At 30.6% G+C, this 13,930-nt stretch overlaps 1 protein-coding gene across 1 annotated transcript; it reads right to left on the reverse strand.

The window, feature by feature from the left end:
- Positions 1-6,721: 6,721 nt before the first annotated feature.
- Positions 6,722-7,791, reverse strand: LOC108819317 (photosystem I reaction center subunit IV A, chloroplastic). The gene is made up of 3 exons (XM_018592332.2): positions 7,449-7,791; positions 7,108-7,173; positions 6,722-6,964 (listed from the first exon to the last, which is right to left on the reverse strand). The coding sequence occupies exons 1-3, from the start codon at positions 7,704-7,706 to the stop codon at positions 6,857-6,859; spliced, it is 432 nt and encodes a 143-aa protein (XP_018447834.1). The 5' UTR covers positions 7,707-7,791; the 3' UTR covers positions 6,722-6,856.
- Positions 7,792-13,930: the final 6,139 nt, after the last annotated feature.

Raw genomic sequence — 13,930 nt, forward strand, 5'->3', positions numbered from 1 at the left:
TGAACTTGATGAACTTGATATGTGCTTAACAATTCTAAACAAGATTAAAAGTTCATATAATGGCCAGCTTATAATTGATTAGATCATGATAATATCAAACGTGGAGTTTGTGTCATGGCGTTACGCGTTAGATAGAGGATGAGAGAATGTCTTCTTAGTTGTTAGACCTTCGAATTATCCATTAGTATTTTTTTTTTACTTTTGGATTTGGTTTCATATGCACATACTAATCGAAGTTACAGTGAAGTTGAAAAGGAAAGGAGCTCTGACATTGATGTTAGCTAAAGCCAACGGTAAAACTGATCAGACTTAAGGAAACGATGAAACTATTTGGAGATTTTGCATGTGGAATTGTGGATGCTTGGAAGAGTTTTAACTACTTTCTCCGCTTTGTAAATATTAAACATCATTACATTATAATTAAATAACATATACTATCATGTTGTTTGTTGATCTCCTTTCTTTGCTTACCCTCGAAGTCACTTAAAAGTCTTCAAAATGATCCACAAGTTACAACAGCAACAAGAACAATTTTATAAATTTCATATTAGGTTACCTTACAAAAAGTAATGAAGTTCTTTGCTTGTAAAGTAAGTTTTGTTCTCTCTGTTTATGCTTTCAGTGCTGGTGCTAGAATCCGTAGTTAGGTTTTGTCTTCGTAGTAAGAATCTTTTGACGTAAAGAGTAACCATGAGCTGAAAAAATTCGAGTTTGTAAGTGTTCTTCAGTTGTTTATTTTCATGAAACAGTTTGTTAGATGAGACAAGAACCTTGCTGGTGTTTCAAATAGATCTGAAACCGGTTTAAACTGAATCTTGCATCCGTTACTAAGCTGAATGTGAGTGTGATTTTAGGTATTTATATCTGCTTTTAGAGGGGCTTGTAAGAGGAAGTGGTGTGGTTTTCCTCCAAGGCAAGCCTTCTTTGCACAGTTTCCTCCGGTTAAGTGAATCTGGACCTGTCTTCTTAAATCCGTTAAGGGGTAAAGAACGTAAAGTTTGTTATGTACCAGATTGTGATCGACATAACCGAACCGACCAGGACCGTACCAACCGCAGAAGATAATGCTTATCGACTGTTGTACTTATCCACTTATGATAAACACGACTTGATGTATATATATATGTAAGATCCCTGGTCGATATTAATATCAAGAAACACGTTTTCCATTTAGTTTTACAACACGTTATCAGCACGAAACCCTAGCCGCTGAGAAAATCCCAAAATCCCAACAACCTTTTTTAAAAAGAAAAAAAAATTCATCTTAGTTCACGAGATTTTTATCATTCCTCTTGCCGATGAAGACGTCTCCGTAGTTTCGATTGCTTCGTTCTCGTACTCACCTCCAGAAACACTTTGAAGATAAGTAACTCTATCTCAATTTATTTGTTACGGGTTTTGTGAGGTGTTAGTTTGTATTATATTTCTTTTATGTTATTATTATATATCTCAATAAATAGTTGAGATCATGATATTAAATCCTCTATGAACGGAACATGTGTTTGTTTTAGGGTTGTAATGCTTTATTATATAACTCTATATAATATGTCAACACACTCTTTCATAGTTTGATATTGATATGCTTTGTTAATGCATTTATGATTTGAAGCTACGTCATATATGTATCTACGTTCAAGCTTTTATATTTAAACCCACATATATATTTATATAAATGATTAATTATGAGACATGTTTGATCGCTTTGATTTATTTTCAGTGTGTCAAAACCTGGCTTCCTCTTGATGAGACGATGATGGCGTCTCTCGTCTCCGCTTTCTGCGTTTATCGAGCCAGTGTTAAACTATGGCGTATCGCTTGAGGATTGTCGATGTAAAGAATTATCGCCGACGTTGTCTTTTCCAATTACAGTTTCTATCACCTGTGTAACATCCAGAAATCATAGTCGACATGCCGGCTTGTCTCATTTTTCCATCAAGAGCTAAGTATTACTAAGTTTCAATCTTAATTTAATCGATCTATGCTCTTGTGTTTCAATTGGAATACATGAAAAAAAAAATTACTCATTTAAGTTAATCATACACATAGTTTTGATAGTCATATTAATTGTTTATTGTTACATCAACTGGTTTGGTGCTTATTTGATAATATGAGTGGACTGTAGCTAAGACCACACGTTTGTTTTACTGTAAAGAATTTATCAGTAGATCTTTAGTCACCACATGTTAAGCACTAGTTATTATTTTATTTTATTTTGCACAGAACAATGAGATCATTAGATGTTAATCATCCGATTATTGTGACTTAATTCTGAGAGAATAATTAAAGAAAAAGAAACCGTGAGCTTGTCTGCATAATCATATATATCTTTTGATTGTTTGGTTTTGCATTGGTTTGATTCGCCGTGGCCTATGGTCTATGAGTATCTATGGGCAAAATTGTTTATTAGTCAAGGTTAAAAGGCGAGATATATGGAATATGCAACTTGAAGAGTAGCAGACCAAATTTATACACCGAGACAATTTTCCCCAATGTCCGCTGCGCGTTTCCTCACAGAGATAAGTTTACTAGTATCTATCTATGATATATACTGATACACGGTTAAATACATGAGTATAGAACCAGTAAATATTATTACTTTAGAAGTATTATTATTATTTTTTACATAACAAATACTCATGTTTAGTTTATAAATATTATTTGATATTTATACATATTATATTTTATTACCATGATAAATATAAGAGTTTTAAGTATAAGGCTTGACTTTAAAAAATCATATGTTTTGGAGAAAAATCCAAAGAAAGGTATACACCAGAAGTGTTATTTAAAACTCATTATGTATTTTGTATCTAAAAAATTACAAGACATGAAGTCTGTAATTATATCTCAACTATATTGGATGTTAAGTTTAAAAGTAAGATTTCTCGAAGAAATTTTTACACACGTAAATGTTGTCCAGTAGACACATGATTGAGAAAAGAGATTAAAGAAGTTTATAATTATATTTTGTCTCTTTGAGACTGAGAAAATAATGAGTTATTGATATAATCGCGTCTAACTGATTATGAACCATTCTCCTGAAGAGAAATATGACATTAAGAAAAAATCTGAAGCAGCCGTGTCCAAAATAAGAGATGGAGTGGCCGGCTTACACATTAACTAAAGAGGATAAATTCCGACATTCTAATTTTGTATTTCATATGTTATGTTTTGATTTGATTACTTGTCATTTATAAAATTTACAGCAATAATAAAATTGATTTTGGTCTTATGTTTATCTTGCTTGAATTGCTTGATAATTTGTGATTGATAAATGACAAAATGACATCTTAGGATAGTCAATCCATCTATAAACCACAGCCCAAAGATACTGCCTAATAAAGGCACGAAATTACCATAAACTTAAAAGTCTCATAATCAGTGAGCAAAGGAAACAAAATTCTTTTCAGATTTTGAAAAATCGCCCAAAGCATTATAAATGTCTAAACCCACATTTTCTACTGATTTATTCTATGCTAAGGATCAGTATGAAAGAGGCAAATAGCCATGGTAACCAGTATGGTTCACCATGAAATTTTATACACTTTATGGCATGACTGGACTAGCCATCCAGGTCTTTAAAATTGATGCAAAGATTGATATCGAAAAAAGGCACAAAAGAGTTATCCCATACAATCTCACGTTGTGTAACATGTACACAAGGGAAACTCAATAGGCTATAATGTTTCAAGCATCTAAAAGATTTATAGCATGTTCATGAGGGGGAGAAATGACACTCCCGTGGTCCATGAACAACACTAAAAATCCGAGTGACATGGTCTATGACCATGATAGAACTTGGCCAAATTCTTTGTGATACAAAGATCACTAGCTAATGCTTGGGAACACATGGATTTACATGTAATAAAAATATGCATCAGGCCATATAAAGTGAGCATAGATATTCCCATCTAAGAATGATAAAGGGTCATGATCCAGACATAGACCATCCTAAGAGATTATGTATAGACCACCACAATAATATGTGCCGTCTAGGATGGAACCTCATAAGAAGATGAGATAAGACTGGGAATATATGTTGGATATGAGAATGCTTTCTCCCACGATTTTGTAAGAAACCTTGAGCCAAATATGGGTGATCAGATTAAGGCCAGGTTTACGGATTGCATGATTAAATCCGACTATCCAACATCAGGGGGAGAAAGAAATAAGCTGGTACAAGTATAAAGAAATGGAATGGTATTAACCATCCTTGTCTTGGCAAGATCCTCGGACCAGAGAATATGATTTAAGACGTCCAAAGAAAGATCATAAAAAGCTAGCTAAAAGAATGCCAGACAGATTAGACCCGAAAAGAAAAGAAAAAGAATGACTAAGTCATACCAGCTTAAACACCACAAAATTAATGTCCTAGAAGAGACATAATCAAGTTGCTATAGAGTCTAAAGATAGATCAATATGTTCCATAAGATAAGGAACCTCGGAAATGAAAAGAAAGGTGCATAGAAATGACATATCTGAGGTCATAAGGGAAACCAGACCAGACATTTAGATAAGGCTGCGCAGCTAACATCTAAGATACCAGACCATGTAGTTTGGGACGTCAAACTGCAAGGTAAACGAAGATTCTTAATAAGAATGAAATCTCTAATCGATTAGTTCATGTCTGGAACACGATGGAACACTATAAAAGAAGTGTCGACACATAAAAGATAAAGATGCATAAGGAAATAGCACTTGAGTTTAAAAGATATAAGCGAGGATCAGAACCCACGAGAATACAAGAATGCATTCATAGACTAAAGGAAACCGTGGGGGTTCAAAGAAAGATTCAATGAATCTATAAAAGAGATGGGTGTATTGGCCATATATAGAAACACCATCTGATAAGATAAAACCAGTGAAAAATAGGTCCTGTGTGGGAAAGGAAAAGAAATCGTGAGACATGGACTAAGGTTTCATATTCCTATTTAAAGCATTCAAGAAATGGCTTGATTACACAAGGATACTCACAGAGACCAAGGAACAGATAATAAGGAGATGTACTCCTATGTGGTGGATGCTACTACAAATTAGAAAATGATAAAGGTCTGGATATAAGAAAAGAGAAATGTAGTAAGCAGCATGATTGATCACTGGATAAAGATGATAAGAGTATCAGAAAGATGAGAAAAGAAATTCTCATAGAATAGTTTTGTTCCTAAGCTATTTATGGACTGAAATAAGGCAGCTGCAAATGATAAAGAAAGACTAAGAGAATACTTAGTACAATCAGTCCATAGATCCTTATAGAGGATATTATAATTCCTTGTGTTTATGTTTATATCAAACCAACCTAAAGAGAGGTTCAATGGTTCAATGATTTCAATGATACAAGTTATCAATTAATTTTGGACAGAATATGATGGGACTAGAAATCATAGCCGTGTATGAGTTGAGATCAACACGCCACAATACATGGTGTAATATGAGATGGTCGCAGGAGAAGGCAAAGAGAACCATTAATTCTCATGCCAAAGACCATCCGGCTCCATACATCTCAATCGTCCATAAGAATAACCAAAAGTAGTGTGGTGAATTGGTACAGATCGACCATATCGACCAGCATGCGTAATATATCTAATGGAAAGATCGACCATCATATGGTAGTATCATAAAACGTGTGGTCAAATACCAAATCAAGTATATGGGACTAATGAATGTCTATACATCAGTAAAGAAAGAAAGGAACCAATCATCATAAGAGTGGTCGAGGTTTATGGTCCGACCAAGTTCCACCAAAGTATAAGGTGGACCACGCCATATAATTGCAGTATCATATCCGGACCATATCATTATATCAGGCTGCAATACCTTAGCCATATATGAGTATATTGGCGTGTGATGACAAGGTCTATGACTTAACATGTATGTTTTCGAAAATATAGCATTGTCTACGACAAAATGAAAGAAGTCATGAGACATCATCCAGAGATAGTGACCAGAAGAATGTCTGAGTCAATAATAAAATGAAAGTGTCCACGGTATGGTAAAGCCATGAGACTAGAGGAACCATGGGACATGAGAGGACCTGCAAGAAAGATTTAATTGCAGGATAGAGGTACATCCAAATACTGGTCGAGTACTATCCGAGTACTGATTGAGCATCATCCATCCGACCAGAACATGGAAACATTGTCGAGTGGTCAGCATCAAAAGAGCACGTCTTGACCATGTCCAAATGAAGTTCCAGAAGGCCGGCGAAATTACAAAGTATTACAAGAAGCTCATCGACCAGATAGGAATGCATCGTCCAAAGATCTACAGTGATGCATTCATCAGGGGGAGTTCATGTGTTGTACTCTTTTTCCTGTCCATGATTTCCCATTTTGCCACATTGGTTTTGGGGTTTTCCAGGAGAGGTTTTAATGAGGCAACATTAAGCATGCAACGAACCAGTACCGGATGTGTCGATCAAGGGGGAGTGTTATGTACCAGATTGTGATCGACATAACCGGACCGACCAGGACCGTACCAACCGCAGAAGATAATGCTTATCGACTGTTGTACTTATCCACTTAGGATAAACACGACTTGATGTATATATATATGTAAGATCCCTGGTCGAGATTAATAACAAGAAACACGTTTTCCCATTTAGTTTTACAACAAAGTTAAGGAAATATTTCTACCTCAAAATTATTTGCATTTTTGTGGTAATTTAATTTGACAACGTTTTTAAAGCGGTTTGGTTAAGAGTTAACCATGAGTAGAGAAGATATAAAATTTTAGAAGTTGAGAGAAATAATGGTAAAATATTTTGGTACATAACGATTCTGGTCAAGCTACAAACAGATAAGACCGGTATGAAGATTAAACCAAATACACAACACTTCTTTTTAGGTCTCTCTCATTCTTAAGCTTTAACTTCTTCAATCTCGTCCAATGCATAGTTGTTGGTCGATATGTTTGCGTAGTTCACTTTCGCAAACCTGACCACAACAGGGTACCGGGTCTTCGGGTCCTGCACAATTTGAAACCCAAGTGAAGAAAATTATACAAACCTGCCTAATGATATTTGCATAAGTGACTTATATCGTTCCAGACCTACCTAATGATATGCATAAGTGGCACATAGATCGTTAATTAAAGACTAAATGTGTTTACCTGATCAACGGCCACAACCGATCCAGTGCTCTTGAACCAGTAGGATTCTTTCCTTAGAATCTTGACCTAGGAACCCCAACATTTTATGATATTAATGTAAGATGAAAATTTGTTATGAAAGATGTGACTAATCTAATAATTATATTAAAAACTTAGACTATTCACTATGAAGCCCATAAAAACTTCATAGTATGTGTTTAACATTTTTTCACTATTGAATTATGAAGTCACTCGATTAAAATTCGTTCATAGACATACAGACGAATCGATCTATTGATATGTAAATTTTGGTGTATGCGCATGCGTATGATAGTATACAAAGATGGTTTAGATTAGCTGACCTTGGTCCCTCTCTTAGGGCCAATAGGAGGCGGCTTGGGTTTCGCGGCAGGAGCTGCAGCTGGCGCCGCTACAGCTGCCGGAGCACCTTCTGGCGCAGCTGGTTCTGGAGCCGCCTCATCGGCTGCTCTGACTACGAGCCTAGAACCGGCGTTTCTCATCGGTAAGAAAGACACGGAGTTTCTGGACGACGAAGATCCAGCGGCCACTGTGACGTTGGCCGGCAAAAGAAACACCGAAGATGCTGACATCATCGCCATCTGTAGAGTTTTTTTTCTTTTCTGTTGCTTCTTACTGTTTCTTCCGACACGAAAGAGTGAGTTCTTGATTCGTAATATGTTGGAAAGGCTAAGAAAAGAGGGAGTGGTGGTGGTGTTTTGGATTAAACGAATCGTTTCCCTCCACTTGATATCAGCCACGTGTCATTACATATCGGTTCTTAAGGATAATGTGATGACATGTAATTTTGATACTTTTTCATATTTTGGTTGTTTCCTCCGATCAAGGAATGAAAAATCAAAAAAGGAATCACATGAGGGGAAAAAAAATTAAATTAATGTTTGAGTTGTAATTTAATCCATAGGCATTCTTTAAGCAATCATTTATATGGTCGGAAGTTATCACGGATAAAATCACAATAAAACAGTACTATTACATTCTCTTAACTATTACATTGTGTTTTTTTTTGCAACTATTACATTATGTTGTCAAAAAAAAAACTATTACATTCTAATCACTACTAGAGATTAATCCGCACTACTCATTTTAAATGTTAACTATATAACTATTTTTTTGACGTTGTATTCTAAATTATATGTTTGTATGAATACATGTTTGTTTTGTATATATTGATGGTATGCGTAGTAGAAAATTTTCATATTCTTTGGTTAAAGTTATTGTACTGTAATGTTCCTGTGATCATTTTTTGTGATGTTTGAATTTTGTTGTTATTCGTGTGTTTAGCCTAAGTGATATTCATACTTAACTATTTATTTATTTTCTGTAAACAAAAAATAATGGCACAAGGTGAAACATATATCAAAATGTATATAATTACACATATTGTATATTTACACATCTTTCTTAGAAAAAATCAGAAAACTATACATTTTTTAGATAGATGTTTAATGTAGTTTTTCATTTCTTATATTGTATATTTACTTTTCTTTTCTCATTTTTTTTATAGTTCCTCTGCTACCTATGTAAGTTTTCTTTTCTCATTTTTCTTCTTTAATTTTTCTTTTGTTTTTTTGTAGATTTTATTATTTTTAAAAGAATTAAAACATAAACAGACATAAAATATAAAAATTTCTCTAGTTTCACTATTCATTGATGTTTTTTCCTTTGGAAATAGATTAATTTTTATAATATTTTTTATTACATGTTTTAGATATTCAATTATTATATTTAAGGACAGTATTTTTTAAATATGATTTAGGCGCCGTTTACATACTACATGTGTATCTAATCTGCAACCACGAGGATCACAGTCCTCAGCTTTGTAACATCGAAATTGACCTTCACTCCTCATTATCATGCCTGTGTAACAAAAATTAAATTTCAAACCAAATCAAAGGAGGGGACGGGGGCGGGGGTGATGAAGAAAAACAAAATGTAATTAGAAATAATCATGTTCAATGTTCCTCTCTTAATTTTCTTAAAATTCATTTTTGATGTGGTGTAAAAATATTTTACCTAATCTATTATTACAAATTTCATCATTTTTCTCTTGTTGTTGTTTCTTGGAAATAAGAATATATTCGATTTATATAATACTGTAACTAAAAAAAAAATTTAGATTAAACGAACATGTATAAATATTCACATATCTTACGCCTGAAAACAAATGAAAAAGTTTTGAAATACTTACATGAAGAAATTAGGAGAAGAATGACGAAAATGATTGTTGTCTTTTCCATTCTATTTTTTCTACTTCAGTGTCTTTCTTTTATTTTGAAGGTGATAAGAGACATGCTTATATAAGTTTTTTGGTCATCTTTGTAATGGAAATAACTTTGATCATACACTTTTAAGGTAATTAGAATTCCAATTCAAGATACGTGCGAATTTATATTAATAATTAGCATATTTACATAAATGTTAAGATAATAACGTATAATTGGTTATATGTATTTTATATAATATTTTATTCAAAGTATGCTTTATTATTTTTCCTATTTAGACTTTTATACAATCATACTCTTTAAAATATCTAGATATCTTCTTCTTGTGTATGTAGATGTGTAAGTTTATTTATAAACATATTTATTTGTTTATTAATCTAATATTCTTACAAAAATATATTGATTGTTCTATTATTATTAATTAATATTACACTATTATAAATATTTTTATTATAATGTTTTGATCTATCTTTCTATTTTAATAACAGAAAAAATTAATGCATGTGCACAATATCTAACTTTACTTTGTATTTACCAAATTTTTACAATGGAAATTATAATTATTATATATTTTTGTGCATATATGTATTTGAAATACTCATATTTAATTCCTTTTTGGCAAATCGTATTTAATTCTTTTAAATGCATATCTGGTAGTATTATATTAAGATTTAGCTTTTAATGATAACAAATATTTTTATCAAATCTAAATAATAGTAAATATTATTTTAGATATAAGAAAAAGAGAAATAAATATATACAACTTTTAATTTAAAACAATATTTATTTATTAAACTAAACATATATATATATATATATATTATATCTTCTATATGAACTAGTTGCAATATTAATTAATGGCAGGACTGTGATGTTTTATTAGTTCACATCATATTTCATAAACTTAGATAATATAGTTTCCAATTAACGAATGTATAAGGAATATTTTTCATATCTTTATTTTCTGTTGTCGCTTAGACTATAAACAAATGTCAATATTATTTGTAAATACTATTCAAAATTTTAACTAATTTATTTCTTAGCCACTTTTGATTTTTTTTTGTACATATATTTCAGTAATATTTTCTTTCAAATATCTTTTATTGAAAGAACTCATGTGAGATAATTTTAAATTTTATATGTTATGTTAATCTATTTAGTAAAGTTTCATAAGCATATGTTTTATAACTACTATCGGTGAATTACATAAAAGACTTATGAAAAGTCACCATGTACTTTGCCTAATTGTTAATAACCATATTTAGAAAAGAACTTGTAGATTATGAACTATTTAGGGTCGTTTCATCAAAATAATATTTGAATAGTTTAATGAATATTTTGATTATGATTCTCTTAAAACAATTAGTCAAAATTTATGAAAATTCTAATTGTTGATAAGTAAATAACTATGTTAATTCATTTGGTTGATAAAAGGTCTTGTCCGAAAACTTGTCCAAAAAAGGTTGATAAAAGGCAGTTTTAAAAACATATAAATACACAACATGTTTAACAATATATGTATTAGATAAGTAAATTATTCTTACCATCATTTATTTTTATAGAGTTTTGTAACTTATTGTCAACTAAATAATGAATTGGCTCGGTAAAAAATAAGTATCACAATCAACTAGATAATTTTTGTAGCCGATAAGAATATAAATTAAAAATACTAAATTTCATTTAAATTTTTTTATTTATTTGATTAGTTTAAGTATTATGATATTAATTTTTTTTTTTTTTCATATGCTATTTGTATGTTTTGACATACTTTATGACATAATTTTTATCAAAATTTTGACGTTACTTTTTGAAGGGTTACCATATATATATATATATATATCAAGTAATTTTATTTTTTACTTTCATTTTGCTTTTTGACATTTTTAAGTTTATTTGATATATTTATTTTTAGAAATATAATTATGAGAATATTAAACTATGATGCTAATTTTAAATATTCTTATTGGTAAATTCAATTATATCTGATTTTTCAATATCATATAGTCCTTATCGTAAAAATCTTATGAACAAAATTAGATTTTTTCTTGTCAAGCTCTTATTATGTTAAGTTTTCAATTTTCAATTCATCTTTTTGTAGTATTGTGTTGATTTTATTTTATTTTTACATACATGATTTTTTTTAATCTTTATTTCTTTTTAAATTTTTATTTTTAGTTAATACTTTGTTATTTAAAATATTTATTTTATATATCAATTTAATTATTTTAAAAATATACATTTTCTTTGTTTACCTTATTTTATTTTGAGATAAATAATTTTGAAATTTTATATTTAAATATCAAATTAAAATGCTGATTTGGTATATTATTACAGTGATGTTTTCAAATTGGTTACTAAATTTATTATTGTTTTCCTTTTTTGGAAAGAAATAGGTTCAATTTTGAAATCACATGTTCTTTAGATTCATATGTGATGAAAAGTGCTTTAGATTCATATTGTTTTTATTATTTGAAGTTCTCGTATTATTTATGATTTTTTTTCTGGTCAATTTTAAGTTGATCTTTCAAAGATTTAGTTTATATATCAAACTTATTCCTTTAATATTTTTTCCTTTTTTTACTAAAATTTATATTTATTTCCTTTTTATTTTGAAAAAAATATTTTGAGAATGGATGTTTATTTTATTTATTATTTATTTCCTTTTTTACTAAAAATTATATTTATTTTCTTTGTATATATACTTATTATTTATTTACTTATTCTGATTTTTTATATCAATTGGTAATATTATGATAGATGTTTAATGTAATATTTCTATATCTTATATTATGTATTTACTTATTACTATTTTTTATTTATTATATATTTTCTTTTTATTTATGTTTTTATTTTTAATAATAATACCATGCAGGATTTTTTGGAAGAAATTTTTACGCTGAAATGGTTTTCATGGAGCCTCGAAAAGTCATTTTACAAGTATAGATTCTGGAAAATAGGCTAAATAGAATATAGCCCAAAAATTGGACCATGACATCATGTATCCGGCCCGTTGTCACTATGTTGTGATTTGGAATGAGTGAGCGAGCATATATATCATTTTTTAAGCTCCACTCTGTACCAAGTCTCCTAGGTTGTGCATGACTTTGTGCTGCAGGCTGCAGCTTGATAATATATTAATGAATAACAACATTCTTTGCAGAAATCCAGAGCCAAGCTTGAGGGAGGTGTCTTTAGTGGCATAGGAGAGGGCACACTTTCCTTTTTTTTTTGTCATACGTGTATGAGGAAAGATGTTGACAACTTGACAACATGGTTAGAGAGCTTATGAAGCCAGCCAGTCTAAAAGTCTTGTACGACTGGCCCGACTGCAGTATATGACAGTTTGGGTTGTTGCGCTCTAGGAAGATTATCATCCAAGAGGGTAGTGTGGGTTGTATCTGCAGCTTCACTGAAACTATGTCATTGTTGCTTTATACCATAATATACAGTATCATGAGAGTTTGTGATTACAAGAACTTGATGCTTAACTCTCATAGGAGCTAACCTTAATTAGCCGTACTTTATAACTTTACTTATTTCGTTTGCTGTATGAATCGGGCATATTCTACCTAATACACTTGAAATATATAGTTTAAGCTTGATACATTCTATTATAACCTTTGATTCAGTTTAATAATATAGATATAAAATTGCCTGTCCATTCACAAACGTCATAAAGTTGGACCATATGACATGATACAATGACTTCCTTTCTACGTAACAACAATCTTTGGCCTCATGTACCATTTGGTACTAATTTATGATATGTTCTTTGAATAACTTTCATATATAAATAAAGTTTGTCAAAATCTGAAAATTAATATATTTTGCTGTCAACTATCTCAACAGGGTTAATTAAGTTAAACGAGAATTTGTGCCAATCATAATCAAAGATTATCAAAAGAAATTGTGGATAAATGAATTTTGTAAACGGAATTCCAGATCAGTATTGAACTATACAACCAAGATATAAATATAACATATTATCTATTTATCTTATGAGATTTTAGATGAAATATTAAATCATACAATATTGAAAAGGTTTCCCTATGGTGTTGCACTTAAGGCATTCCTGGTTCTATCATCATGTTTCAAAGTTAAAAAAGATGTGGAGTGAAAAGGAAAGGTTTTCCACTTAATTATTTGGACTTTTAGAAAGCATATTGTGTGTATGCATGACGAAATTTACGTCTATTTTAAGTTTAGTGGCATAATTTTATTTATAATATATGAAGACAAAATCAAAGGAGTCAGACTCCTACACCAACTACTTATAAATAAATTAAAAAATACATCATAAATCGTTTGGTGATATATAATATTATATTTGGACATTCGAAAGAGGAAATTATATATGAGATTAGGTTTCATATTATTGATGGGGGGACTTTTAAGTAAGTGAAATGCTTATTTATAACCTAGATTCAGCGTTTCTTTGCATTCAATTTTATTAAAATGAGCTTTTATATTAATAATCAAATATGCGAATGTAATTTTTGTTATGAAATTGACACTATCAGCAGTTAGTTGAGCAACTAATATGCAATTTTGTTTTCACATACACGAGTTATGTTTTGAGA

This window comes from Raphanus sativus, chromosome 8 (assembly GCF_000801105.2).
Source record: "Raphanus sativus cultivar WK10039 chromosome 8, ASM80110v3, whole genome shotgun sequence".
In the NCBI taxonomy this organism is placed as follows: Eukaryota; Viridiplantae; Streptophyta; class Magnoliopsida; order Brassicales; family Brassicaceae; genus Raphanus; species Raphanus sativus.